Raw genomic sequence first — 27,825 nt, forward strand, 5'->3', positions numbered from 1 at the left:
GTTTAGTGGGCATGGACGATGGTTGGACTCGATGATCTTGAAGGTCTTTTCCAACCTAAATGATTCTATGATTCTGTGATTCTAAGAAAGAAAAGCTCTTCAGAGCCTTGGGATGGATGACTGACTAAACACCACTGCCTCTCAGGAACAGACACTGAAGAGCATACATACTATCATCAAAATTCTGGCTATGTCAAATGTACAGGGAAAGTTTGCTGAAGTCAATACAGACCACTCTTCACATCTCTACTTACTAGTGTTATGTCAGTGCTATACAAGGAAATCAGAATAATCTCCACAGACCTCTGCTGACAGTCCTTCCAACAAGATGCAAAAAATGATGCCTTCTGAGAAGATGGTTGTTACTAAAATTAACACGTTATTGTACTTAAATTTCTGATAGTATGACATTACAAGCTGTGGAAATAGATTTCAAATAGTTTTTGAAAAAAATTCTCTATGAAGAAATTTAGTGTTATGAAAATCAGAAAGTGAATTCTGGTCCGCTTTCTGACTTCACATCTAATCATAAATTTCTCCTACTGAAACTGTATTAAAAACATGACAAGTACTGGCAGTCTCAAACTGAAGTACCATCTGGTACACACGCAAAGGTTATGTCTGCTGCACAGGCCTGTTCAAAACCCTAGTACAGTGTTTAAAACCATGTATTTTTTTCAGAAACAGAGTGAACCATCAATTTTACAAAGGATAGTGTAGCCCTCAGAGAAAGAAAGAAAAAAAAAAAGAGAAAAATATTGTAAGCCTAAAGATTCAAATGTGAATCAAATTCAGTGTGTACAATTGTCATCCTGACAATATTTCTATAGCCTTAGCTATAGCTTTAAATTCAGCATCAATAAAATAGTCACAAGTTCATTATGAAAGGATAAGTAAAAACAGATTTTCTGCTACAATTTTGCATATCAAGTGACAAATACTAAAGAATAAAGAGAATTAGTTCATGAAAGTCAACTGCAATGAACTGAGAAAATTTATTATGGCAAAATGTTAGGAGGTTACTTGTTTGGGGGCTTTTTCCACCTCTGCTTAGATAAATTTCATCAGGAACCTGAATCCCAAACCATGGAACGTATTTGCAGAAAAGAGATCCAGCCCTAACTGGGCTAATAACTGCTTCAAAAGTGTACTGGGGTAATCAGACAGTCTGAAAGGAGAGGATAGGAAACATTTTAAAAGCTAATGCAGAAGGAAAACTACCTTTCAGAGAATTTGAAAGCAACTCTAACAGAATGGGATCAAGCTTCTGATCACATAGTATAAGCCATCTTTATTTCTCTAGCTGATTAGTTACAATGACATCACTTAGGGAACTAAACTAATGGTTAGATTGCCGGTAGAAGAATAAAACAGAAACAAAATGATGAATAGGAAACCAATTAAAGAGAAGACATCACTCATTGTGCTGCTCAAGGAAATAACTGGCTGGAGAGTAGAGTTCTTCCACGTGAGTAGTAGAAAGATGTTCATTAATTTTTCTTATAAAACATGAAATGTGTATGAGGTAATGTCAATACAGAAAACAATCCTTCTACACAAGGTTATAGGAGGGCTTAGGGTGATAAAATAATAATAGTGGGGTGAAACGTAATACTGAAAATGTACAAGGTTGTGCCACCCATAGGGAATAAACAAGAATTTGCGCTACAAGCTGAGAGTTCAGGCGCAGGATATTGGTTGATCTCAGAATGATACTGATGTGATATGACTTCAGAAAAAGATGAATGTGTTCCTGAATGTCTCAGGCTAATTTTTAGCACAAATACTTAGCTTTTTAATGTGAGGACAGACATTAGCTGAAATACCACATAAAATCCTGGAAGAATTTCAACTGAATTAAGTACATCAGATAGCTAGGACAATAATCACGGAAAGGTTGTTTGTCCTCAACCAATGACATTATTAAAATAGCCTCCTGCTAGGAACAAATACTCACTCAAAGACAAACATGCAACGAACACTTATAGCAGTGAATCCAACCCACACAAGACCATGCAGTTTTCTTTTCCATGCACAACCATGACTACAAAAGCAGCAGGAAAGTCAGTTACCACCAGGTCCACGTTTCAAGTCAGAGTCCTCACTAGACCTCACTTACACTGGCAAAAGCTATTGCTTGCAGACTTTAACCCCTCTAAACACTGTACGTCTAGCAAACCCTTAGTTCTGTGGTTTGCAACAATTTAACACATTATATCCTGACCTGGATATGGGAATTTCAAATTATTGGATTCATTTGGATCAATGTAATAAGATGCTGTTGGAAAGAAAACTAGAAAGGGAAAGAACAGTTGAAGATGAATTAGTCTTCCAAAAAACATTTGTGAATTATTAATGAACAAATGAATATGAGCACCAAGGTTTTTAAGCACGGTCACCATTGCCCATAAATTCCTTTTAAATATAGTGATTTCTTTCTCCCCCTTTCTTCACGCACTCACAGTTTCATACATACAGACTATAATAAAACAAATATCAGAGTTTCAGAAGATCATGATACTGTTTAAGGCAAATCTGTCTGGGATATGGGGGATGAGACAACACTCTCTGAAGAAGAAACTCTTAAAAATAGATGACTACCAAGATATGGTGAGGCCCTACACAGCACACTGCACACAAACTAAAGTGGTGTTTTAAAACTCTTTTCTACTAAGTATCTTATTCTCAACACTAACATCAGCTCTTGTTTTAAAAGGTTGTTGGATCACTGTAAGACCGAGTCACTGGCTGCTAAAGGAAAGAAAGATATGTACAAAAATCAGCATGTAAGAGCAGTTGATATAGCGACGTGACCTACTATAGTTCAGGGCTCACCCTGCAAACAAGACAACAACATTCTGTCCCAGGATATGCAACGTTAGCAATCTTTGCATTCGTGAGGATTCACTCAGCAGTCAGATATTTCAGATACAATGCAATCTCTCCTCAGGTATGGTATCTCAAGAGGCAATGTATCTCAAAAGGAATCACAGTTCTTTGCCCTAAATTCAAACCATCAGATGCATGATTTATTCCTGATTTCAGAGTGCTCACATCCCCACCTCACATGAACCTATGAATATTTAGAGTGTTATAAAATATTGCTCAAAAAACTGAAAAGTAAACAAAATTCAATTCCATGAAATGCATGTTCAGGTCTAAAAAAGGTCTTCTGTTTGAACTTCTAATAGCCTGATTGTAATTCCAGCTAACTCTTATTTAGAAAAAGACTTCTCAGTTTCCTTCTTCTAGCATATATATGGCATATAATAACTTTTAAGTTATTAAACTGGGATATTTATTTTTCCCCAATTTATTATTTTACATATGGACACACTGATAATTGTACTGTAAAGACTGAAAGTCATCTTAGTCTAAAAACCTTTGAAAATGCATTCTAGAGATGCATAGCTTGTTGAAATACTTTTAGTTTTCAATCTTCTAATTCACAGATAAAAAAAAAACCTGCCAGAGAATATTAATAGATACTCGATAAGAATTATGTCAGTATTTCAACTTGGCTTAGGCTGGTGTCCATTTTTTGAAAATTTGTAGCGTGGCTACACAAAGCTAGCTACATACCTTTACCATCATTATTTTCTTGACGCTGAGGCTAGATCGTATCAGGAGAACTGTTTCACAGTACCTTTATAATTAAGCACTCCTCAGCCGTCCTCTTGGTGTGGATTGCTACTGCTGGTTAATCTTCAGGGGTGGGGATCTGGGGAGGCAAATTTATGAAGGAGAAAACTAGGTTACTTATCAGTAACTGGAATTCTCTGAATATATTGCCTCCACAGATCCACACTAACCCTCCCTCCTTTTGTTAGAATTAACTCACGATTCACAATAGCTGGATAAAAATGAAGGGACTGGGCACTGTGATCCTAGAAAACCCTGTTTAAAAAAATATTCTCATGAGTCCGTTGAGGCAAATTACCCGCTTGGATACTTGCTCTAAACAATTCTAGGATTCACATACAACACATGACTTCATGAAAATGGATTTGTAGCAGTGATATCTCAAAGGTGCAACTATTGGAAAATGATCCAGCTTCCGCAAACCTTCTAGCAGCACACTGTTTTGTTGGTTTTGTTTTTTTTTTTTTTCCACAAGTCAAGTGAAGTTCTTATCTGCTTCTATTGCATTAGATATTTTGTAAGCATTACTAAACCCAGTATACTGGTGTTATATTCAGAGATCCCTGCCAAAGACTTTTATGCTAGTGAGAAGAGAGAGAGTATTTTATTTGGCAGGAGCAGTTCATCATAATTCCACCCTCTTCAGGGAGCACTTCCACTATGTTCCACATGTGTACTTAGAGTTAATATTTCTATTCTACTTAGAATATGTACTTTTTTCTGATCTAAGCCTTAAATTTTTAAGAAACATGCTTCACCCCCAATTTTCCATGGCTGTATTTCACTAACTTTCACATCACTGCAGAATGATAGTACAATATCCTTTTTCTGCCAGGTCTATGAAATTATTCAAAAATCCAAGATGCACACTCCTTGCACTAAGGGAAATTACCTGGACTGTCTTTGTTTTTGTAATTTTTGTTCTGTGGAATTTGTTGCTAAATCAAGGTAACAATGGGAGATAATTGTTACTAAAATAGAAAAGTGTTACCTAATTTATATTTTACTTTACTATTTCCAGGAATTTTGCATTGTCTGAAGCGTACGTTTTGCGTGATTAGTGTGTGTGATTATTTGTCCCACTTTAGTTTGATATAAAAATAAAATATGTTTATTTAAATGGACAAAATTAACACTGACGGAGTTTTGAATTGTTCAGAACACATCCTGAGTATGGATTATTTACAGGAATAAAGGAATGAAATAATCAAATTTTAGCTAGGAAGAGTGAAAGGTTATGATAACTCATCCCAAACTCTAACTACTGAATGATTAACACACAGAAAAGGAGTTGAGATGTGTTCTCCCATTGTAGTCCCTGCAAAGTTTTTCTGAAAGCTTTTTCCCATCATCACTTCGTATACCTTTTCAGAGCCTTAACTGCTCCTATTTATAGACAGCCCATAGATGCACCTACCTAACTTTTCTCAAACCTTGCAATCCTGCCTTTGAACATCTACGCAACTAAACTAAGTCCTGCACTGCCAAATCCAAATTCCACATCGGAATTCCACTCCACTTCATCAGCTATAAAGGGAGATGGTGTGACTCACCAGAATATTGTAGTCCATGCTGCAGATGTCTGCTAGTATAGAATGAATGATAGTACCTCCTTTTTAACTCCATGGCAGAATACATTTTCTTCTCATTTAAGGAAAAGGTACCAACACTCTGTATTTCATACAGAAATATTTCTGTATCTATATAGAATGTGTTTGGGGGAAAGAGGTGGTTTTACTTCCAGAGAACTATGCAAACACATAATATACTAAGCTTTCTAATATTTGAATAGTGATTTCACGGTTTGCTTTGACAGACAGAAGAGACCGCAACACGAAGTAGATGATGATGCACTATGATGTGCAGGGAAAACAACTCATCTCAGCCTTCTACAACTGTGTCTCTCCATAAGCAGTCTGGAATTAGTGAAATTGCATGACAGTTGCATCTTGCAACTGCAAAGGTAAGCCTTCTAAATGAAGCAAACGATTTTTAAAATTGACAGCAATGCTCTAATTTTATTCAATTTTAGTAAAATTTGAAAGGTTAAAAAATATTAAAGCCATACATGCTTGCAGTTATACCCTCAACAGTACTTCACATTTAATTCATTTGGGCTAAAATGCAATAGTCTAAGTTGCAGGAGAGATTTTAAAGGCTTTTTTTTTTCATGAATATAATACAGGGAACAGACAAGGCCAGATAAAACACTGGCCCTCACTGCAGGCACTCACTGAAGAATGATTTAGTGTCCAGCAGCAACTATCAGATTTTAAATCCTATGTTACTGCAATCAGCAGGTATTATTCAATGTGCCTGTTAAGTCTTCTTTGGAGCAACAGGAGTCCTGCCTCACAAATAGCCGATCACTGGTCTTGTTTCATTCCCCTAATGTACTCCTCCTCCTAAAGACTTTAATCCACTCCAGTTCTCCCTATGAAAGCAAAGGCCTAGACACGCCAAACAAAATAGCAATTGCTGCACCCTACAAGTAATAATTTTTTGCTTATTTACTTTTTTTCTGTTTGTTTTTTGTTCTTTTATCATTTTTTTTTTTTTTTTTGGTAGTGCATTTCATATTTTTCCTGCTGTTTTAGTTTTATTCTTGGTAGTTCGCAGCAGTTTTTCCTATACCCTGGATTTTACTTTTTTCTTTTTATCCTGATGTAGTGCTTCTTTGGCTTCTATATGCTCCCAGTCAATATGGTCATTCTTTCTCCCTCATCATTTGTGGTTCCATCACTACTCACTGGAACTTTTCCCCCATACCTATCTGTGCTCACTCTTTGCTCAGTGGTACTTTTTGCCTCCCTTCTCTTACAGCTGTGGTCTGATTCTGCTTTTTTAAAAAATTTTATTTTACTTTAAAGCATGTTATGTTTTCACCAAGTGGTGTTACAGCATGTTTTTGCATTCACTGCAAAAACAGGAAGAAGGATAAAGGACAAAGTAAACTAATTCTATTAAAATCATATTCTAGAAATATTACAATTTGCTTCTTTCTTCTTTCTCTTTCTGTAGTTGGCTTGACTCAAGTAGGATAAACTTGAAACTAAATTACAATAAAGCACCAAACAAGTTTCATGATATTGTACTTAGATAATGATTTCAAATAAACCTGTTGTACTGATTTCTGGCTACAGGAATGTAAACGAAGGTAATAATGAGGAACAATTTACAGCTTTACTCTACGTTCTTCCACTTTGTCATTCTGCTTTTATTTTGGCTGAAATCGATTGAAGTATCACAAATCTTCAGCAGAGCTATCTAAATAAATTAGCGAAAAAGGAAACTATTGGAAAGAGATTGGTAGAATTAGGATATGATGACTCCAAATGTAATGGGGGGCATGTGGGCCTCCTTTACTCAGGCACTTTAAATCTGACTCAGTTGACCAGCAAGAAACAAGTGGGTGCAGTATAGAGACAGCGATGTTCCCAAAAGTCCATACGAGTCTACATGAGCTAAAGATAATACACATCCTCACATTCTTAGAGACCCAAAATGCAACTAAACTGGTTTGGACATGAAAGTACATAGGATCTCAAAATGCAGAGAACTAGCGCAAGACTTTTTCAACATATTTGACCTAAAACTCCTTTATTCTCAGTGCTCACACTCATTTGTCCAGAGCCTTGCAAGCGAGAGACATTACCTGACAGAAAATTCTATTTCTGTCATTTTGACTGATAACCACCAAGTGATGAAGACTTCCAAGCTGTTATTTTTCTTCACTTTTTTAGAAAATAAAGGTTTCCCCTCTCCGAATGACTGAGGAGATTTTTAAGCAATCTACCATTCAAGTTATTTAACTGAAAAAAAGATGACAGACAAATGATACTATTAAGTTTGCTCCAGGCAGTTTGCTACTGCAAAATCAAAATAATTTCAAGCAAATCTGGCAAGAGAAAAATTCCCTTGAATAGGTTCTTAAGCACTGTTTAATCAGAAACACTTCAAGCAAGAACACAGACTTCCTGGGATGTGGTATGTGTACATGTGCAATCTGGTAATCTAGGACAAAAGAAATGATCCTTTGGAGCGATGGGTCTCCTGTGCACCAAAGTGGAGGGAAGGACTGCACGCACAGGCATAGATGATGAAATTTGCCGGGTATGTCCATCTTCTTGTTTGTGTCAAAACTCCCCAACCAATTTAACACCAATAAAAAAAAAGAAGGAAAATCAAATTACAATGTTAAAAGCAGAACTTAACATTTCTAATTTTGTCCTTAGGAAGAACTAAGTAAGGCATGTATGCGATAGCTTGGATGCAATCTATGGAAAGTTGCCCTTGCCACGAATACAACTTGTAATCAAAGGTGGTATTTCTGTATTACCATAATGACATTATTGCTTGCCATGTATTTACTTATTACTAAGATGTCCTGTCCTTTATGTTATTGAAATAAAAAAAATGCACATTTCCCCAAAAAAGAAGTTAAAGAAGCCAGGACAAACACTTATCTTGTTCCTTAAGCAAAACACCAATCCAGTCCTAAAACTCTTTAGTTTATATCAATTAAGTTTTATTTTGACCATTTCTACTGGGGACCCCTAAAATAGTCATATTGGCTTAGAACGTGGCTGAGAACGGGTGGGCCGAAATCAAAAGAAGAGGAACAGAGTAATAGCTTAGTTGTGAAAACCTTAGAGGCTACAAGGAAGCTGCAGAACTACATAAAGAGATTTAAAACTCACTCCTAGGGCTGGGCTGGCAGCCAGAGTGATGCATCCTGCAGCTGAGACTAGTACTCCACAGGTGTCCTTTGTTGGGCAATTCCAACAACCACCCTGACTTTGCTTAGTATTTCATCTGTAAACATCAAATTCTTAAGGAAGCACATACAGAAAATACATTTTTGCTGCTTCACTGATACACACCAAGTTCTCACAAGGCACAATGATTTTCCTTGGGGAAGAAATAGATGTTAAAGCCTCCATAAATCCTAACTAAAGTATTATATATATATAAAATATAAATATAAGAATATGTTATAGAAATAAAATTATATAGAGATATGTTTGTATATACACAAACACTCCCCCAGGCACATAATTTTCAAACATTTATCCTCAAAACCTAAGTTTTGAGGAAAAAAAGCTAAGTTGAAAATAGGCTGTTTAGCAATAGGAGTTTTTGAAGTGCACAAACCTAGATGCTCTTAAACTCTTAACATACACAGAGGAAAATAAAATGTCGAAGTCTTATCAAACTTCTCAAAGTCTGAATGAGCATTAATTCCCAAATTATAACCTTTTCTACTTAGCTGTTAATCTTTACTTGAAGTCAGACATCTTATGTTTTCCTCCAAACACATTTTAAGCAAGCAAACAAGCAATGTCAGAAATCAGGAACCAATTAAAGATGAACAATTATAAAGCACAAGTAGACTAATACAACATATAATCAACTTTATGAATGGAAAAAACAGCATACTAGCATTTTCATATACAGCTTGATATAAAAGGTAGAAGCTACTGTATTTTTGCATACTCACTAGTTTTACACTGACAAATGCGGCAACCATTTTGGTCCAGTTTGAAGCTATAGATACAGTCTTTTTCAGTCAAAGTGCAGTTCACCAAAATCTCACAGGTGGGCGGACCTATTGTGATGTATGTTGGTTCTGAAGGTAAGAAAAAATAAATTTGAGATTACTTGAGTATTTTAATTACGTTCACAAAAAGACATACACAATGCAACAGTAAAGAGAATAATTTTTAATTAATTTTGCTTCTGATTAATGAATATTCTCGGTACTTCTGAAACAATTCAAGAAAGAGACTTTGTTTTGAAGTGATGTACACTCATCACAAACAGTATAAAGCTGGATAAAATTTTTGAAATATTGAAACAGGAAAAAAATACTGCATTTTTTTTGTTCACTATGAAATCAGCTTTCCTGCATATGCAGTTTAAAACTGAATGTAAAAATATTTATTTTGCCCACTTTTCTCCAAAAGTTTTTCATCAAAACTTTGTGGAGATTTTTTACTTTAGAAACTAAACACAGCTTTCTCCAAATCTCAGCTGACTGATACTACCAAGCTGCAAATCAAACCATATCACTCAGTAGATCAAATCTTTCTCTGTGTGAATAAGATCACTTCTACTGAAATTTAAAGCATAAGAGACTCTGAATACTAAAAGGGAATGTAAGATACACTGTGTGTGAAAGATCTCTGGAAACCATTTAACAAATCTATTTATTGAAAAAATCACTTCTTACAGTATACTTTGCAGTACCAGATTACGCTTTTTGAAGTTGAGGATATTATTGCCAATTATTAGGTATTTATGAACAGTATAATACTTACTTTTGGACACCATTTAAGTATGTTGGAGTAAGAAATTTGTTTTAATATGTATGGTAGCCAGAAATATTAATGTGTTTTAGTATACAAAATTGTTAGAATACAATAATATCCAAAGACTTATGAAAATAACAAGGAACCTCAACACTACCATCATAAAACAGGATACAGAAGGAATGAAACACCTATCTTTTCCTGAATGACTTTTTGTTCTGTGAGATTCATATAGTGTGTCTTGTGTTTTTCATAGAACTCAAGCACTTAAGAACTAACGAATTTATAATCACGAGCATTATTAACATTATACTAAGCATTCAGGAAACACAAGTTGCATGACTTTTAAATAACTGTGAGCTTTTGTTCCACTGTTTCAATTGTTTGAGTTTATCCTGTTCCTCTATCTCAAGAAATGAAGACTTTAAAAAAATTCAATACATGTATTGATAAATTGTGAAAATATGGAGAAACATTATACTAATCATCAGGGCAATAAACCATAATATGTTTTATAGAGTATGCACATTTTCGTAGACTGGAGGTGGCCACATCTTGCCATCTCTCATCCTCAAGCCAAATACATTGAAAGGCAGATTTTGCCATCCTTACTTAAAGGCAGCTAGTCTTTACTCTCAGACTGAGGGTAAAATACTACTCAACATTGATTAAGTTGTTAGAAGTATACACTGTTAACCAAAATACAAATTCCTGTGCCTGTTGGCTCCATGGCCAGCAGGCAGCTTTTGCACCCATGCCTTCCAGTCAAGTGAAAATTATCGTATTATGAGAATGAGCTTCTCTGCATTGTCTTTCACAATTTTCAGCTTTCATAGCTTCTCCCCAGCCCCACTCTTCCCTTCACAACCGTTTATACAGCAGATGAACATTTGTAATCCTTTTAAAATTAGGTCAGCTAAGTACAGAGTTTGGAGGGAAAAACTGCATGAAAGACACTACAGTGAAGTTAGATGACTTCAAACTTATCCCAGAGGTCACAGTTCAGATTCCTCCCTTTGCTGGAAGTTTCAAATTAACATTCAAATATTGTTGCTTGTGTAATTTTTGTAGGAAAAGTAGCTATACACTTTATATGTATATAAACCAGCACCAACAGCTTTGTTCAAACACAAGCTGGAAATTTGTATAATGGCATCCGTGTCTCTGTAGACCCCTCAAATCTCTTCTAATTTAAATGAAAACTTTTCCAGATATTTTTCTAAAAGTTTAATACAGATTACTAGGTTGGAGGTCAAACGAGGAATTCTATAAATTTCTGTGAATTCTTCATTTCAAAGCTGAGTTTGCACAGATAGTATGGAGGAGTAGCCATAAAGAGCAACGTATTTTTGAATCCATGGATTCCCAAACTAGACTTCTTTTAATCTCAGTGAACTCTTCATATTTGTTTCCAAGTTCATTCAGTAAACTGACTAAATCACATTCATGTATAATATTTAACATTTGCAATTTCAACAAACCATTAGTTTAGGAATCCAGAACATATTGATATATACCAATAACATCATATATTCCAGAAACTCCATTAATTAATCGCATCTGTTTAGGACTCAGAGCATATAAACTAGTTTTGCAAACAAACTGATTTGTAGCATCTGATGCCTATTCTGAAAACCTCTTTTCCTACCTCACTCCATTCTCTAACCAAAATACCCTAAACATGCAAAAGACCAAAATACAAGAGTTACCCTGAAGCTACATTCAGGTTACTGGTCAGCCAGCCCAAACCCTACCCTGTCATTTTGTCAAGTGATAAAAAAGCCACAGCAACGCTTACGCTCACTGGTAGTTAAAACCACTACAAATCATGAATCATTAATGCTACCCAAAGTAAAGTTCACACACAGTAATAGTAACAGGAGAACTGAAGGAAACTGTAGCTTTACCATCTGACTGCAGAACAGTTAGGTAAAATATGTAGTTAACCCACAAAAACTTACTGAAAGCTGAGATGCAGGTTAGTGTTCATTGATCCACTTGGGTGTAAACTAAACCTAGAGAAAAACAGGACTGTGTTTCACCCCCCACCACTGAAGTTCACGCCTCAAGATAACTTCTTTTTAATTGCAGGTATAATTTAATATCTAGAAAAAAACCCATGGATATTTGTTATATATTTTTCGTGGTGAATTTTCAAATCTACACTTCTCTGTTTTGATGCTCTTGTGTCTTGGACACACTGACACAATTTTTTGCCCCCTTGATACATCCAGTAATGTGGTATTTCTTACAAGGGACAAAATTAAACTGTCATTATATTAGTTTGAAAGGTTTTTATTACTCCTCTAGTCATTGTGTTTTATTAGTTTGTTACCTCCCACTTTTGTGTCTACTCTCAGCATCCTCAGTGTTTCCAGACAAGCTTACAAATCTGTTTTTTTCTCCCTCCTGTCCCTGAAGGTAAGCCCTGAGATACAGTAATTTTATATGCATGTCTGCTTCTCAATGAGCTGCAAGTAGAGAACAAAAGAAATAATTTCATTCCCTACCCCCACATGTGCAAAAATGCAGCCGGGGGGGGCAGGGAATTCAGCCCTTTTCACTTCGCTAGACAAGACTCAACAAATAAAGCCAGCTCTGCTCTGCCAGGCTTCTGGCTATTTGAACAGGCAAGCAGTAGCTAAGCGTGAAAAAGCATGTACCACCGCATGATCTGAGCTAGGCTTTTCACTGCTGCTCTTGGTAGAAACTGCAGAAGAAAGATCCAGTGCACAAACGCACAGACAGTGGGTGGGAAAAACGGGTGCTGTTTCTGTCTGTGTGCTTTACCAAAAATAAAACTATACCGTAGAAAGAGAGAAGAAGAAAGTAAAAAGAAGGGGATTGAAGAGAGTCTGGATGAAAACAATGCATTTTTTAATAAAGCACAGATTTTGCTGATGTCAAATGCTTATATATAAGGTTAAATGCAGATTTCTATTAGAACATCATGATTCCATATACTCTCTCTGAGCCTGATACTTTCTATGCTGAATTTTAGTGCAGAGGATTATTAATTTGCCTGCTGTGATGCTGATAAAAATTTTGGAATTAATTTTTTACACTGCCACTTGCTTAAAGCAATTTCAAAAAGTTTGAAATCTACAGTGGATATTTCAGTCACTGGTGGCCTGTCAGTCTGACTGGTCCACTGAAAAATACTACTGTATGTGATCAAAACCCTGAATCTTGTTCATCCCAGCTTGAAATCAAACTGTGCATTTGTGGGGAAAGACAGACAGACAGACAGAGACATCCAAGTAATACCTGGAGCTGGCTTTGTCCTTACCGAGCCTACATTAGCAATACCAACACAAAACTGGATTTCACAACAATAACAACAACAAAAAGAAAAAGAAGTTGTGAAGGTGTAATAAGACCATATTTTCAATGGTATTTTTCTACCCAGGATACTTTTCTAATATGAACAAAACCAATCCCCAGGCTCCTCTGTTCTATTTTCTGATTTTTGAGAGCTCTCACTTCTCCTATGAGTGATATGACACAGCTTGCATTACAAAGAGCAGACATTTTCTTCAGTTAAAAAATACTGTATCTATACCCCGCCCCCCCCCAAAGAACACAGGATGGTCGATCTGGTCTAGTACCATGCCCTGTATACAGATCTTGTTATACTTGGATGAGTATTGAGGTCTTAAGATAGAAGTATTCAGAAATGGAGAGGTACTGATGCATCCATGTTTCAGTGAGACCGGGGAAAAAGCTTCTTAGGATTAGAATTTTATTATACACACAGTTTGATCAATTAAAGTTATCAAAAAGAAGAGAAAGAAAGCTAAAATTCAGCATTGATTGCTGAAGCCCTGGAAAACAAAACAAATCAAAACAAACAAACAAAAAATCAGAGACAATTTATTGCAATCTTATTGACTTCTACTGTTTATCTGAACGTTAAAAATGAACTGTTCACTGAAGATTTTGTTTTTCCTTCTAACTTTGGAGATTTCATTTACATAATTCTTTGGTTAATTTTAAAGAGAACTAAAAAAAAATCCTCCCTAAGGCTGGTACCAGAATGAAAAGTTATACTCATCTTCCTATCACTTCCTTAGTTGTTCAAAATCTGAACTCAGGCCATTGAATTTATTTCAGAAAACAAACAGGGATTCCCCTTAACTGTACTACTGCAAAGCTGCATGCATTATGGGAGCACCAAGCGTTCAGTTTTGGTTTGTGTGAAGGACAAGAGGGACCCGTAGTAGCAGGACCAGAGCCTACAAGTGTAGGGAAGGGATGCTTCTCCTCCATTTAGCACTTGGGAGCCCACAACTGGAGTAGTGTCCAGCTTTGGGCTCCTCCGTAGAAGAGACGCTGACACACCTGACTGAGTACAGCACAGGGCCACCATGCTGGTCAGGGGATGGAGCAGGTGGCATACGAGGAAGGCTGAGAGGCCAGGGCTTGTTCAGCCTGGAGAAGGAGGGTGAAAGGGGCATCCTGCTGCTGTCCACCACTACCTAATGGGAGGGAACAAGGACGACAAGGCCTGGCTCATCTTGGAGGTGCTCCAGGCTAGGATGAGAAGCAATGAACACAAGCATAAACATGAGAAATTACAACTCGATGAAAGTTCTTCTGTTCTTTCTTTTAAACCACGTGGGGGGGTCAAACTATGCCAAGAGTCCTTGAGAGTTTGTGGGATCTCCATCCTTCAAAATACTCAAAACTTTATCGGGACAAGCCCTGAGATCCTGCTGTCACTGGACCTGCTTATCTCCGGTGGTCCTTTCCAACTTGCACAACTCCATGCATTTCACTGTCACATAAACTCAGGACATTTCCTGTGAAAACAGCAATATCCTTGATGGATCCTAATCAGGAAACTGAAATCTAAAAGATAAACATTTCAATTTCTGATGATTTCTGTATGCCTTTGCCAAGTACTGATGACCTTCCTTCCACAATAAAAGTACACATTTGCCTAACAACATCTCTCTGAAATCTACTTAATGACTTCAAGAGTAGCTTTTTATTCAAAAAGCAAAATTTCTTCCAGGCAGTTAAAACATTAATTCTCTCTGAAGCATTATTTAGTGACAACCACAACCACCTTTCATCAGTCTCATTTTTTGTTCTCCTTTAAGTTGATACATTACCATGCTTCACCACTTGGCAAGGTATTTTTATTATTGTTATTACTACATGAAAAACACTTAAAACAAGCTCTTTGTTTCATTTGGAATGCAGTATTTTAACTCAAAACAGGTTTTGTTTCACACTTTCAGTAATACCATGCGAGGGAAATACCTACTCCAGGCTTTTACAAAATTGGTTTTAAATAGGGAAGTAACTATTGCATTTTAAGTTTTTAATTCTGCACCTTGTTAAATATTACATTGTTAAACACAAATGAATTTAAATGTAAATAGAGAACTTCTATTGCTGCTTCTAATTGACTGTTAGAAATCTGGACCATCATGTATCTTAGCCCAAAAGTATTAGAAATCTAAGGGGACAGGTATTTTACACTACTCAATCATTCCAGTTTTTAATTCCACTTGTAAATGTTGCCCTGTCAATAGAAAAGGGAAAAAAAGCTATCCCTGTTGTAATAAAATCACTATATTTTTCCTTGCCATAAAAGTATGGCAAAAGCATGCATCGAAAACCTGGGTTCAGTTACTTTGATTCTGACTTCTCCTCTTCATCGGTGCTCCCAGTGCAACTCTACTATTATTCTACGTGCATATGCTTGAAAGCCAGTGAGTCCCACCAACGTCTGGTATAAAGTGTCCCAAACATATCACAGTATCATTTGTAAATGCCATAATAACAAATGACAACACAGTGTGGGTTGATAGCAGTTCATGTATATATATATATATTCAACAGAAACTGGTAAACAGAGGACATTTTGGACCCCAAAGCTGTGTTTTATGTATGTATGTATGCATGCATGCATGTTTTCCTTGCCTTGCTGGATTTTTTATATATAAATTCATCTGTATTCATATAAAACCAGCATTTCCAGCCAACTTGACACTAACAAAGATGTTTCAATCTGCATCATAGAAACTCATTTCTTCATCAAAACTACACAATTTTAAGCTCTATAGATATATCACTACATAAAGGTTGAAAATTATCTTTTGAGGTCCTTCTTTGAATACCCAAACCACCATGGATTTCATCAATTCCATTGTTAAGACTGCAAAGTACTGCACAAGTACCTATGCTTTACAAGGAATTTAGCAGCACAGGCTGTAAAAATTCATTGCCAAGTGAACAATTTTTACACTAATAGACATTAAAAAGAAGTATGTCCCTGGAACCCACCAAAACACTATTTGTATTTTATATTTATTCAGTATTTGTGGCACTATTAATGGCATGCTTAAAAGCAGTTTCAGATGTTTGTTTTCATAGTTATTATATAACACAAATACAGTATATTCTGATCAATTTATTTTGAGGAATTTTGGGGAATATTGCTCATGCAACTGGAAGATAAAGTTGCCAGTGATTTCTTCCCATGTATAAGAAAAACATTTGAAAAAAAAAATTGCAAAAAAAGGCATGCAAAAAAGCATTTGTACTTTCAAAAGGCTAAATTACAATCAAGATAATTTCAACATACAAGTTCATACCAACAGTAACACATGAACTTTTCAAACACACCAAACTAACTGTTATACAACACAATGAAGCCACCAGGCCTAAAAATAATACTAAACTTAAATGTGAAGACTGTGTAGTCATAACTGTAGAATGAGAAGTGGGATTGTATGCTTTACCGCTCAGTGCTACAACTCCCCAGCCTCTTTCATATTCCCATCTTGTTAATGTGAACCAGTCCATAGTTTAACTAAAGACGATCAGATAAAGTAGATTAATTCCTTGTGCATATTATTAAAAAGGCTGGAACATGGAAACACATTTTCAGTCTATAGCACAGGGAAGCTTTATATCCACTTGTGAGCACCAACTATGTATGTTCTTCCTACCTTTAGACCAGCAGTATTGATCACAACAAACAAAAGTACCTATGGGTAGTGGGGTTTTTTTTTGTTTGTTTGTTTTTTTAAGGAGGAACAACAATAAAAAACTTTGTATAAAGGTCTTATTGTGCTCAGCCACAAACTCAAAAAATAACTCTCTGAAGTTTGCACATTTAATTTACAATGATTTTTAACCCCAGAGACAACAAATCATATAAAATAGCAGTGCATTTAGATTCTGCAGCAATTGGTCTTGGGATATTTGGAGAAAGCATTAGCCATGTAGAAATAATAAGCTCAACAGAAGAGGATTCTAGAAAGCCCAACATCTCATCGGGAGCACGACATGAAAATCTCTTCTGGGGGAGGAAGGAAAAATGAGTCAAAATCATGTTCTACACATGGAGAAAGACCTCTAACATCAATAATAAAGGACATGCCTGTGTTTGGGGAAGGCGAAATAGCTCCCTCTTCTGTAGTATTTCATAACACAGACTACCTTTAAAAGGATTAAGCTGTTCTATCCCTATGAAACCAGCATCAACTGACTTAAACAAATACAGCATCAGGGCATTCAAGCATTTACTATAAAAATTAAGAAAAAAAAAAAAGCGAGCAGTAGTCTCACTTTTTACCTAATGCTTTACGTGATAACTGGCTAAAACTGGTCCTGAAGGGTGTGCTGCTCAACAGCCTTTCATTCGAGTCTGCATACTTGTTTGAATTTTGTCTGCTGTCCAAAAAAGTTAACTGCAGCCTACTAAGCAGCAGCATGTGTGTTTACTTAAGCTTCCTGTAAAAACATTCATATCATTCCAAGAGTGACTAAATGTTTTCCATCCTCATAGTTTGCATTCCAGCCTTCCCCACCCCTCCAGTTCATTACATGAAAAATATCAGTCCTGAATCCTGGGCAAGATTTCCTTCCTGGGTTTGAAATACCTAATGCCTTGCTGGAATTTTTTTCCCAGCATTTAGAAATCCATGTTAACTATCAGGTTCAACAATTCAGCGTCATGTAACTATTTATACAATGTCTGCGAGGACTTAAGATGATATAATTTTCCAATGCCATAAACAACTCTGAAAATATATTCACTAATACTTCCAAACACATAGTTCAGTTTGGCAGGCTTTTGTTTCAAATTTTATTCATAGTGTCAACCTGAAACTACTTAAATAGGTATTTTTCCTCAAAAGTAACTATTATAAATCAAAGAGTATTTTTATTGTTCCAAACTGAAGAAGCCTCCTATGAACCAAAGCTGCATGAGGGGAAGTGTTTCTTTTTTGCAGTGACACAACCAAAATACACAAACTTTCCACTCCCAAGATGCGAAATTAAAAACTTTTGTCTGTCACAGTCAGTTCTTCCAGTTTTCAGTTTAACAGGCATGTACACTCTTCAAATATATTTTAATGCCAATAAGACTTTTTTTTTGACAATTTTACGTGGAGTGACACTAAGAAATAACCACCTTTATTAAAGCAGAATCAATTAAGCCTATCAAGAAACATCCAAATAGATTCAGAAGGCTATTCGGTTATCGTTACTAGGTGAAGATACAGCAAATGCACTAAATTAGTGTGCATCTGGGGCAAATCTATGAATGCTAAAGGCACTGAAAAGAATTAATTAGAGAATCCATGAGGTTCTTTAGAAGTGAGACATCCTTAGCTGCATTGATGTACATACTCATTAGGATTCTTTGGTTATTTATCCTTCCAGTAGTCTTCCACTGAACTTAACAATGAATCACTGAAAACTAGGAAAATATTTTATACTAGTATAGTCTTCCTGACTTTCTTAAACTCAGAGAGACTTTCACTGGCAGTAGGTTTCATTATACCCTTGGTGGTGTGGTTCAGCAGGCTCAGTTGCCTTGTCTAAAACTGCTATACTAAATCATGATCAGGCAAACGTAAGCCCAATTCTCTACAGCACGGCACTTGCATCCCTTAATTGACTTTGATGAAAAGGCTGGTTGAGAGCTACAGCACTGCTGCTGAACAATAACTTATACTTCACGCTCTAAGGAGATCTCTGGGCCCAAATCCTGCGCCGGTGAACCCCGCTCACTACCACTGACTTCATCCTGAATGAATCAAATTTCTTTTCACTGGACTCTGCTGCCTGTTTTTACTTAATGAAGTGCTGGACACGCTAAAGGAACTGAACTGAATTACATCTCAGCTAGAGTTTGGAGCCCTTTATTGATGAAAATGTTAATTTCTTTTTGTGAAGATAAAGTGTCAGCCATAATGACAGCAAAGTAATGTGGGCCTTATTCATGAAAATCCTCTGAAGGGATTTTGTTTAACACTTAATTTCTTATTCACAGCTTATGCTGGCACCCTGCCACCTGTACCTGAGGGCTCTCACGCAGAAGGATGTACTGTGAGATAATCAATTACTGCATATGAGCAGACTGGGTTGCAGCTTTCACTGTGAATAGCCTGAGCCTCTGGGAGATGCAAGGGAACAGAAGTGACCACAGACTCTCCTAAGGGACATTTCTGCATCAGTGCCAGTGCTGAGCACTTGTATTTATTATCTTGTTTAAAAAAAAAAAAAAAAAATCTCTGTCTCTCTAAAAAAAAAATAAAAAAAATCAGGTATTCTCATACTAACCTACCCAATATTTACATGCTGTGAACACAACTATTACTCCAATTTGCAGATGGCTGTCCACAGATGCAGATGGCCTGAGGGAAACATGGTTATTTCTATCACTGTAGCTTGTTTGCTGTTATTCATATGCTATTATATATTGACACTAAATAGCTATTTTAAGCTCCAGTATTTTAAGCTCCATTCACTTTTTTTTTTTTTTGTAAAATTCATTAAAAATGGAATTGCTACTTAAACCACACCAATTTTATTTGGAAAATAAACAATTGTTAGCCCAACAGAGAGCAGCAGTACTAACAGCAGCATGATTGCCAATGGATCTGGTTACCTCCAATGGGACAGGTACACAGACCAGCTCCTATGAAGAACCTCTAAGTCTAAAGCAAGCGTGAGCACATACCAAAATTTTGCAGTCTCTTATGGCACTTGAAAAATCACTTTCTCCCCTCTACCTAGCTGTCTGTTTTCATTCAATCTGTAGAAATGGGTTCTCTTTGAGACTTCCTTGTGCTGCAAGAAGCCATTGGCTCTAAAACTGTGGGGAAAGCACAGAGGGCCAGTATGATTACCTAAGCCTTGGCTCTTAATGAAGACAGTGTAGAAAACAAAGAAAGAAAAAACAGACTAAATAGATAATAGATTAAACAAAGGCAAATCCCAAAGGACCAATGTCATTACAGCAGCTATAGAAGCTATATAGAAGCATCCATCAGAAGCTTAAAACTAATTCTTTGTGTTGGATCCACAGAACATAATGGGCCTGCTTTTCCCAGCTCTCACCAATGAAAGGAGGTGCCTGCCTTGAAAAGCTGCATTGATTGAAGAACTTGACTTTGGGGACAGGCTGATGAAGGAAGGTCTTCCCCTGCACACTGAACTGTCTCAATGTGCCTCTGTCTCTAGCCTCACAATTTACCGGTGACCCTTGCTTTCTGCCTTCCTCCCCACCCCCTGGAAACACTGGCCTCAAAGTAGCCAGCCCCCTGCTCACACCTTGGGCTTTTATCTATACACCCCTTGCACAACCCACAGGCATTGCTGTGTCAGAAAACCAGCAAGAAGTGACAGGGATGCACACACTGTAACAAGATGTCTTGCCAAAAGGGCTTTGATCACTTTGATGTTTACTTAAAAAAAACAACCAGCAGCTATATATTGGTGAGCCACAGCCACCCATTATGTAAACACTGGAAGCTACATGTGAATTACTATTACTGCTTTCAGTTATGTATGTAATTTCCTGAGTGAATCTCCTTTCACTGAGGCTGAAAATACAAACTGCGATGGATGCCCTGAATGGATCAAAAAGACAATCTTAGTCATGACATGCCACAGGAGGAATCTTGTTTTCCTCAACAACTTTCTGTCTTCCTCTAAAACACAACTTCCCCCTTGCAATTCAATTCCATTCTTTCTTGTTCTTTTTCTTTGCAACAACCTTTTAGGCACTTGAAGACTGATATCTTCTCATTCCGACTTCATCATTTTCTCTTTCAGATAAGCCAACACAGTTTATTCAGTCTGCCTTCCTAGGACATGTTTTGCAAATTTTGGACTGTGCTCATAGCTCTCCAACTCTTTACAGCTTGCTTACAACTTTTTCAGAGGAACAATGTCCAAAAAAGAACCAAGGGCCTACTATGTCAGCTAGGGACATATCCACCCACAGGAAATGGAGCAGAAAGTATTATTTCAGGTCTTGCAAACTGTACTCGATTGTAATTTCAGTATGGTGTTTGCCTTGTCAAGGCTCTGTTAATCCACGTTCAACTTTTTCTTTCCCCTTAATCACCAGACTTCTCCCGGTGAACTGCTATTTAACAATTACTCTGTTTCAGGACTCATGAATAATCTCCTCCAAGCGTAGTGCATTGTATTTTGCCTTGTTGAACCTGATCAACATCCTTCTGCCAACTCTCTGCTTTAAAACAAAGATATGAATTCATACTCTGCTCTCCAAGACACTGTCTGCCCTTTTTAGCTTTGTTGTCTGTAGATAAAATAAATTTAGCTTCAATCTGAGCTAGTGAAAACATCAGAGCTGGACCCAGCACAGATACTAGAGGATACCAAGTATAATGCCACTCAAGAAAGGCTGCCCACAGGCTTGAAGACTAAATCCATATACAAACCCATCGTATTGGAGCGCCACATCCATACATACCCCTGTCCTCCTTACACCTACCCCGTGTTCCTGCCTCTTTCTCCCCACAAATCTCCCCAGGGAGCTCAAGTGTAAAGCATCTTGAGCACCTCACTCACCTCCCCCTTCCACCAGCAGCATCGGTAGACAAGATTCAAGTATGGAAGGGGTGAGGGGAGCTGAATAGTTACCCTCTTCTCCATGTCCAGCAAACCCCAGAAAAGCATTCAGAAAATTATACATTTCAAACCAATCTGGCTGTCCAATCAACACTGGAACGTGTATCACGTGGGCTACATACACTCATAGAGGATATACACTATGGATACATATACTGTAGCATTAAAAAGGGTTTACTGTAGAAAACTGATACAAATCAAGTCTGTATGGTAATATTACATATCACAATTGCTACTCCTTGATCTCTCGTTTAGAAAGCTGTGAATAGCGACTTCTAACTTCAGCCTCTACAATCCTCGCACTCCGGTTTTCTCACTGCTGTAGTAAGAACACCAGGATTTTCTTCATGATGGAGTGGGAATGTTCTCATTTGGTCTGAATTTACTGTGTTCAAAGGCTGCATACATCTGTGTGCTGACATGCCGTGCTGATATTTCAAGAACCTGTGTTCACAGAATTTCTACTACATTATATTTGATCTCTGACCGCAAAATTTTTTGAAAATGTAATCCAAGACCAATTTTATCCTTATGTAGCTGCAGGAATGTAAACTCCTCTAGGGGAATAGATATTTCCTTCACTGAAACTGATTATAAAACAGCCAGGAAATAACTGAATTGGCAGAACTGTAGGTGCAGCGGCATTTAGATCAAAGACAGAGGGGAAAAGTCAGAAGCCACTGATACTAATAACCATTTACTCTGGATGAGCCGCAGCCAGGCCAGATCCACAAGCAGCTTTGATTAGAATTTGTCCATCAGTTTTATGTCCCACAAACCACTCTATCCCTCAACACTCAAAGCAAAATAAATGATAGGAACATCTTTGACTAAATATTTTGTTTCACATACTAAAAAGCTAATATCTGACATGCTTAAAGTAAGTTCACACAATTGAAGCTAGCTGCTGGCAAGCAAAAGGGTTCTCTTTTACATGTAAACAGAAGTCTGATGAGAAATAAACGTATACTTAAAAAATAGTGATAAGCATATAAACTCTGCCTTATTCTTGATCTGATGCCTATTTTTAAATGGAAATATGGGCTTGAATTGGTCCATCAGCAACTAAATCAACAAAAATAATAGAAAGTTTTCAACAGGCATCAGTCTTCTTCCTGCTCTAGAGCTGAAGCATAGTTAAGATGCTAGAAGAAAAATAATTGTTTCCTATATTCTGCACTCGTCCCTCAAAAAAGTGAAGTAGTTCATGCAAAAAGTAAGAGCTATAGCTTAATTAAGAAATGTAACATACAACACATGTAAAAGCAGAAAAGTAAAGTATATTCATGATGAAATTGTATAATATGACTTCGGAATTACCATACACAGTCAATTTAAACTGATCTACAAAAAGTACATTATTTCACTATGGTATATTCTCTGTGGATTGAACATTTTACAGCGTGAGTTGAGATGTGAGAACTGGAAGCCATTCAAAAGAAAAGTGTAAAATGAGGTATGTTTATCCTTACAATCACTAGTAAACTACTATCTCAAAATCACCTGCTAAGTTTACATTAATTTTGCCCATTTATTGAACATATCACTAAGTTCCACTGCTTTCTCTCTTGGACTCATTTCATAAATAACTTGTATAGTTTAAAATATGATACTATACAACATCAGTGATCCCAGAACTTAGCCTACACTAGTTAAGGTTTTTGGTTTTCTTTGCTGAATAGCAGGAGATAAGACATGCAAAAAGATGGGGGGAAAAAAAGGAGAAGGAGAACAGACTGGAGAGCACAGGACCGCAGGTGTAAGCTCTTGGTGCAAGGTTAGTAACATTTGAGCTTCTATTCAGTCAACACTTCTGCTCATACACTACACTGCAAAATTAAGGTTAAGCTACAGATATGCAGGTTTAATGGGGCAGTATGCAGAAAAGCATCATAGGGCTGACAGTGATGTTTCTTAATTCCTCTTAGGAAAAAACATGCCTGGAATGTATTTTATTGCTTGTAGATCTTCACTAAATGTACTGCACATCTTGTTCATTAGTATCACTAAAATCAAGAGATTGATTTGTCAGCCAGCTTCCCAGCCAGGATCATCTTCTCCCCTGATACCACCACCTCTGGAGGTCACTGATGATGCAGTGAGTATTGGGAGCAGAACCTCTTCAACAGAAACGACCCTCAGGAAAATGAGAAGCTGATTTAAAAGGGGAAGGAGCACTGACCCATGCAGCCTACCTGGTTCAGAGAACAGAGATGTCAGTTGGCTGGATGATGACAGAAACAAAGTAGTATTTCAGATAGGACCATGCTGTCATTAAAGCTATATAACCAAAATTCAGGACAGTAGATGTGCAATGGAAGCAATGTTTTTAGGGCCTGTCCTCCCATGGGATACTCACTTCCCCAGTTCAGTCCTACTACAAGGATAAAACCAGAGAACAGAAATCTAAAGAAGCTCCTTGCCTAGTGGGTTAGCAAGCAATAGCTGTATTGTAAAGAAAGCAGACAGTACTTTTTTCTACCCATGCATCAAACTCCATGTAGAAGCACTATTCATCTCAGATGTAACGCTTAAGACACATGATGCTATCTGACCTTGGAGGTGGGCCATAAGTCTATGGCTAATACACAAGTCCCTGTTGCCATCAGCTCAAATGTTTTTTTTTTGTTTTGTTTTGTTTTTTAATAGTTTAAAAATACACAGTATGCAGACAGCCAACGTCTAACAGATTATTGTTTTTTTCCTCATGTTCTGGGATTTTTTTTAATGTAAGCTTTCAAAGAAAAACATTAACAGATTCAGAAAGACATACAGGTCTCCATAGTTAACAAATTTCCAATCTGGTAACACCTTGCGCTCTAATATATGTAAATATTTTTATTCAGGCTGCTAACCACAAGGCATAGCAGCCTTGAGCTCATTTCATGCCCCAAAATATAACTTCAAGAAGTTTCCTGGTACCCTTAACTGATTCATTTCTCAGTGATTTTTTAATTTATTATTATTGCAAGATAAGCTGTTAAGTCTCAGATGCTGAGTAATTTCTCATAAAGTCATCTGAAGCTGCTTCTTGCAAACTCAATTTTTTATATCTTGGGTTCTAGCATCTGAACTCATTGCTGAGTTTTAACAGTTCAGATTTTTGATCCTTGAAATATTCCCAAATCTAAATTCCTGAAACTAAATAACTTGGCATTATGAAGCACAATCATCTGTTTTGTTTGGGTTTGTTTGCTGTGGGGGAGGGAAGGGAAGAAAGAAGAGAAGATTCAAGTGTGTTTTCAGTTATCCTCTGACCCCTGGTACCTGAGTATGCTCAAATCCCCTCCTAGAATGAACTAAAACTACTTCCACTAATTGCTGGTTCCATCATTTATGTAATTTCATTACCCCTTGATTGTTTATTTGGCAGTATGTGCTCTCAAAGACACACTAAGTCAAATGTGATGCTTCAAGCTTAAAATTTAGTAAGTCACTCAAAATACCATTCAGTATTGCTCTCCTCCAGAAGACACATTCAAAACCAGATGACTACAATTAAATGTGCATCATAAAACAGCTAACATGACAAACAAAATAACAAGTCAGATTATTTTCTCAGAAGATATAATTAAGATGACACAAGAATCTCATTTAAATATTGATTCCATGGTGCTGTTGTGTCAGTCTTGATCTATTTGACATCATTTGCATCATAAGTATAATTTAACACCACATCCCACACGCCCCAACAACAAAAAAACTTTTATGGACTTAAGCAGTTGCTAGCTACTTCTGCTTCTAAGAGTAAAAACATGTTATAGCACTGAACTACCTAACCTAGTCCAGATGAGCTAACTTGTGTTCTGAAAGCACTGTAGATGAGTTAGTGTGGTACCTTAATAAAGCACCAGTTTGGATATGTTGTAACCTTTAGTAATGAACAATGAAAGCCTACGCTATACCCTGTGTTTGCTTCCCACAGTTCATCACAATTATCTGAGCCTGATATAGATAAGCATTTAATCCAATTATCTCTCATCCATTTTCTCCAATTTGGAACAGAAAAACAGAGACATTAGTCCATCCTTCTCTCACTGGAGGAAAAAAACCCCTCAACATATTGAAAATACTTCCATCAACCTCTCCTCTCTTCTCTACCTTCCCAAGCTTGCTCACATAAATGCTAAATAATGAAGGGTGACAGCACATACTCTGTGATATCCATCATGAGGGGATCACTGGGGTTTAAAAGCAGTTAACCTGCTTCCTCATCGTTAAATTAATTCAGTGCAAGTAGCAACTCTCTACAATTCACCAGCAGCTTTTATACATTATCAGACACCTTCTTCATATCTTGTGATGTGAATTTTGGAATGAAAGAGCACCTGTAAGAAATCCTTTATGTTCCTCAGATTTATCCTAAAAAGTAAGTATCCCAGTGAACTTGGATAGATACTGCAACCCAAGAAGGGCCCCGAGACACATGCAGTTACACAAAATTAATTTTGTTCTATCAGAGAGGGAACAGGAAAAAATGTAAGTGGTAGCTCACCGAGTACCCACAAGCATTTATTTGTAGACTGTGAAGATGGCTCTGAAGACAGGTCTAGATTAACCATTTCTAAACTTAGCAATCTGGTGTTTTTCCTGATGAACTACTCCTCCAGAAAAAGCAACTCTGAACGTACATACATATATAAAATCATTTTAATGTCTCAGTTTGCAAATCTTCACATTTCCACTGCCAGGCTGTGCAAGCATTTACTATATAGTTAGGTTAAAAAGTCAGTCAGTTATACAGGATATATGTATTTCCACAAGGTAATGAAAACTGCATTTTCAACTCTAAAAATTCATCTATCTCCCAGATAATATCATCCTTTGTAAGTTTCACTGAAATAATTACATCAAATACCAAACTATATTGTGCAAAGAGATTTTTATTTGTAACTAAATGACACTGGTGAATAAGAAACCAGGAATAATCCAATTATCAGTAATACCAGCCGATGAACATTTTGATCTTCTAACTCTCCTATATTTATTACTAAGCTTTAAGCAAAACCAAGAGTAAAATTAGTGAACAATGCTGATCTTAAATGATCTCTTCACTACACTCTCTTGGGCCAAGAGTATCGGGCATTGCCACATAGAGGTGTAGTTGAACCATTCTTATTTTTTCCACCCTAACTAGTTTATTCAGTCACAGGCAATGCTGTACCAGCTACTTCAATCCTCCAAAATTTTAAAGTAAACCATGAATTGCCAGGTAAGCAGCAGCCATGGCAGACTGAAGCGTAATAGAGGAAATACTAATCTTACCTTCACACACAGGGCAGCACTCCCCAGGGACTTTAACAGGATTTAGACAGCTCTGCCCACAGGCCGTTGCAACACAGTGTGGATCTCCATTGATGCACTGGCAGAAAGTACAGTCGTCCTCTCGCCAGCGGTCTCCGTGAGCTTGGATCTGACCATTGGCATAGCAGCCAGCAGGGTTATTTATTGGATAAACTGGGTCTGAAATGAGAGGAATTGCAACAGAACAACAGTTTTTATCTTTCCTTTTACAGCTAAACTTTATGTATGGATAACCGCAATACCATGATTTTACATTACCTAGAAAGGGTTAAGTGCAGCCACTATCAAACACTGAAAGAACCACACTGTGGTATACCATGATAAAAGAAGATAGCTAACAACTTCAATATTTCAATATTGAAATTTACTGTCAGAAGAGTTAAGTCAACTTATACTCAACATTCACAAATTCAGTGTTCTATTTTTAACTATTTCAACTCAAGTTTTGTACGTAACAATTACAAGGCTTAATTTTTTGATTTTTTTTATTTTGTTCTACAGAACAAAATGGATCTTAGATCTATTGATCCATTTTTTGTACCAACTTAAATTCTGAGGGAAAGTGAAAACATATCAATGAACCATCGGAATGACTCGTGTCAGCATCGCACCACTATTTTATAGTATGAGCAAAGATGAGACTTCTTGCACATTT

General features: G+C 36.8%; 1 protein-coding gene across 1 annotated transcript in view; it reads right to left on the reverse strand.

Moving 5' to 3' along the window:
- The window catches only part of CRIM1 (cysteine rich transmembrane BMP regulator 1 (chordin-like)), a gene marked incomplete at its 5' end in the record, with an annotated part of 202,358 nt that overhangs the window by 38,263 nt on the left and 136,270 nt on the right, over window positions 1–27,825 (reverse strand). The window contains 2 exons of the mRNA XM_010581266.1: window positions 9,143–9,271; window positions 27,132–27,329. Of these exons, the coding sequence (XP_010579568.1) occupies window positions 9,143–9,271; window positions 27,132–27,329 (327 nt within the window). The remainder of the gene's footprint in view (window positions 1–9,142; window positions 9,272–27,131; window positions 27,330–27,825) is intronic.

This window comes from Haliaeetus leucocephalus, unplaced genomic scaffold, assembly GCF_000737465.1.
Source record: "Haliaeetus leucocephalus isolate CR32 unplaced genomic scaffold, Haliaeetus_leucocephalus-4.0 Scaffold752, whole genome shotgun sequence".
Taxonomy (NCBI): domain Eukaryota; kingdom Metazoa; phylum Chordata; class Aves; order Accipitriformes; family Accipitridae; genus Haliaeetus; species Haliaeetus leucocephalus.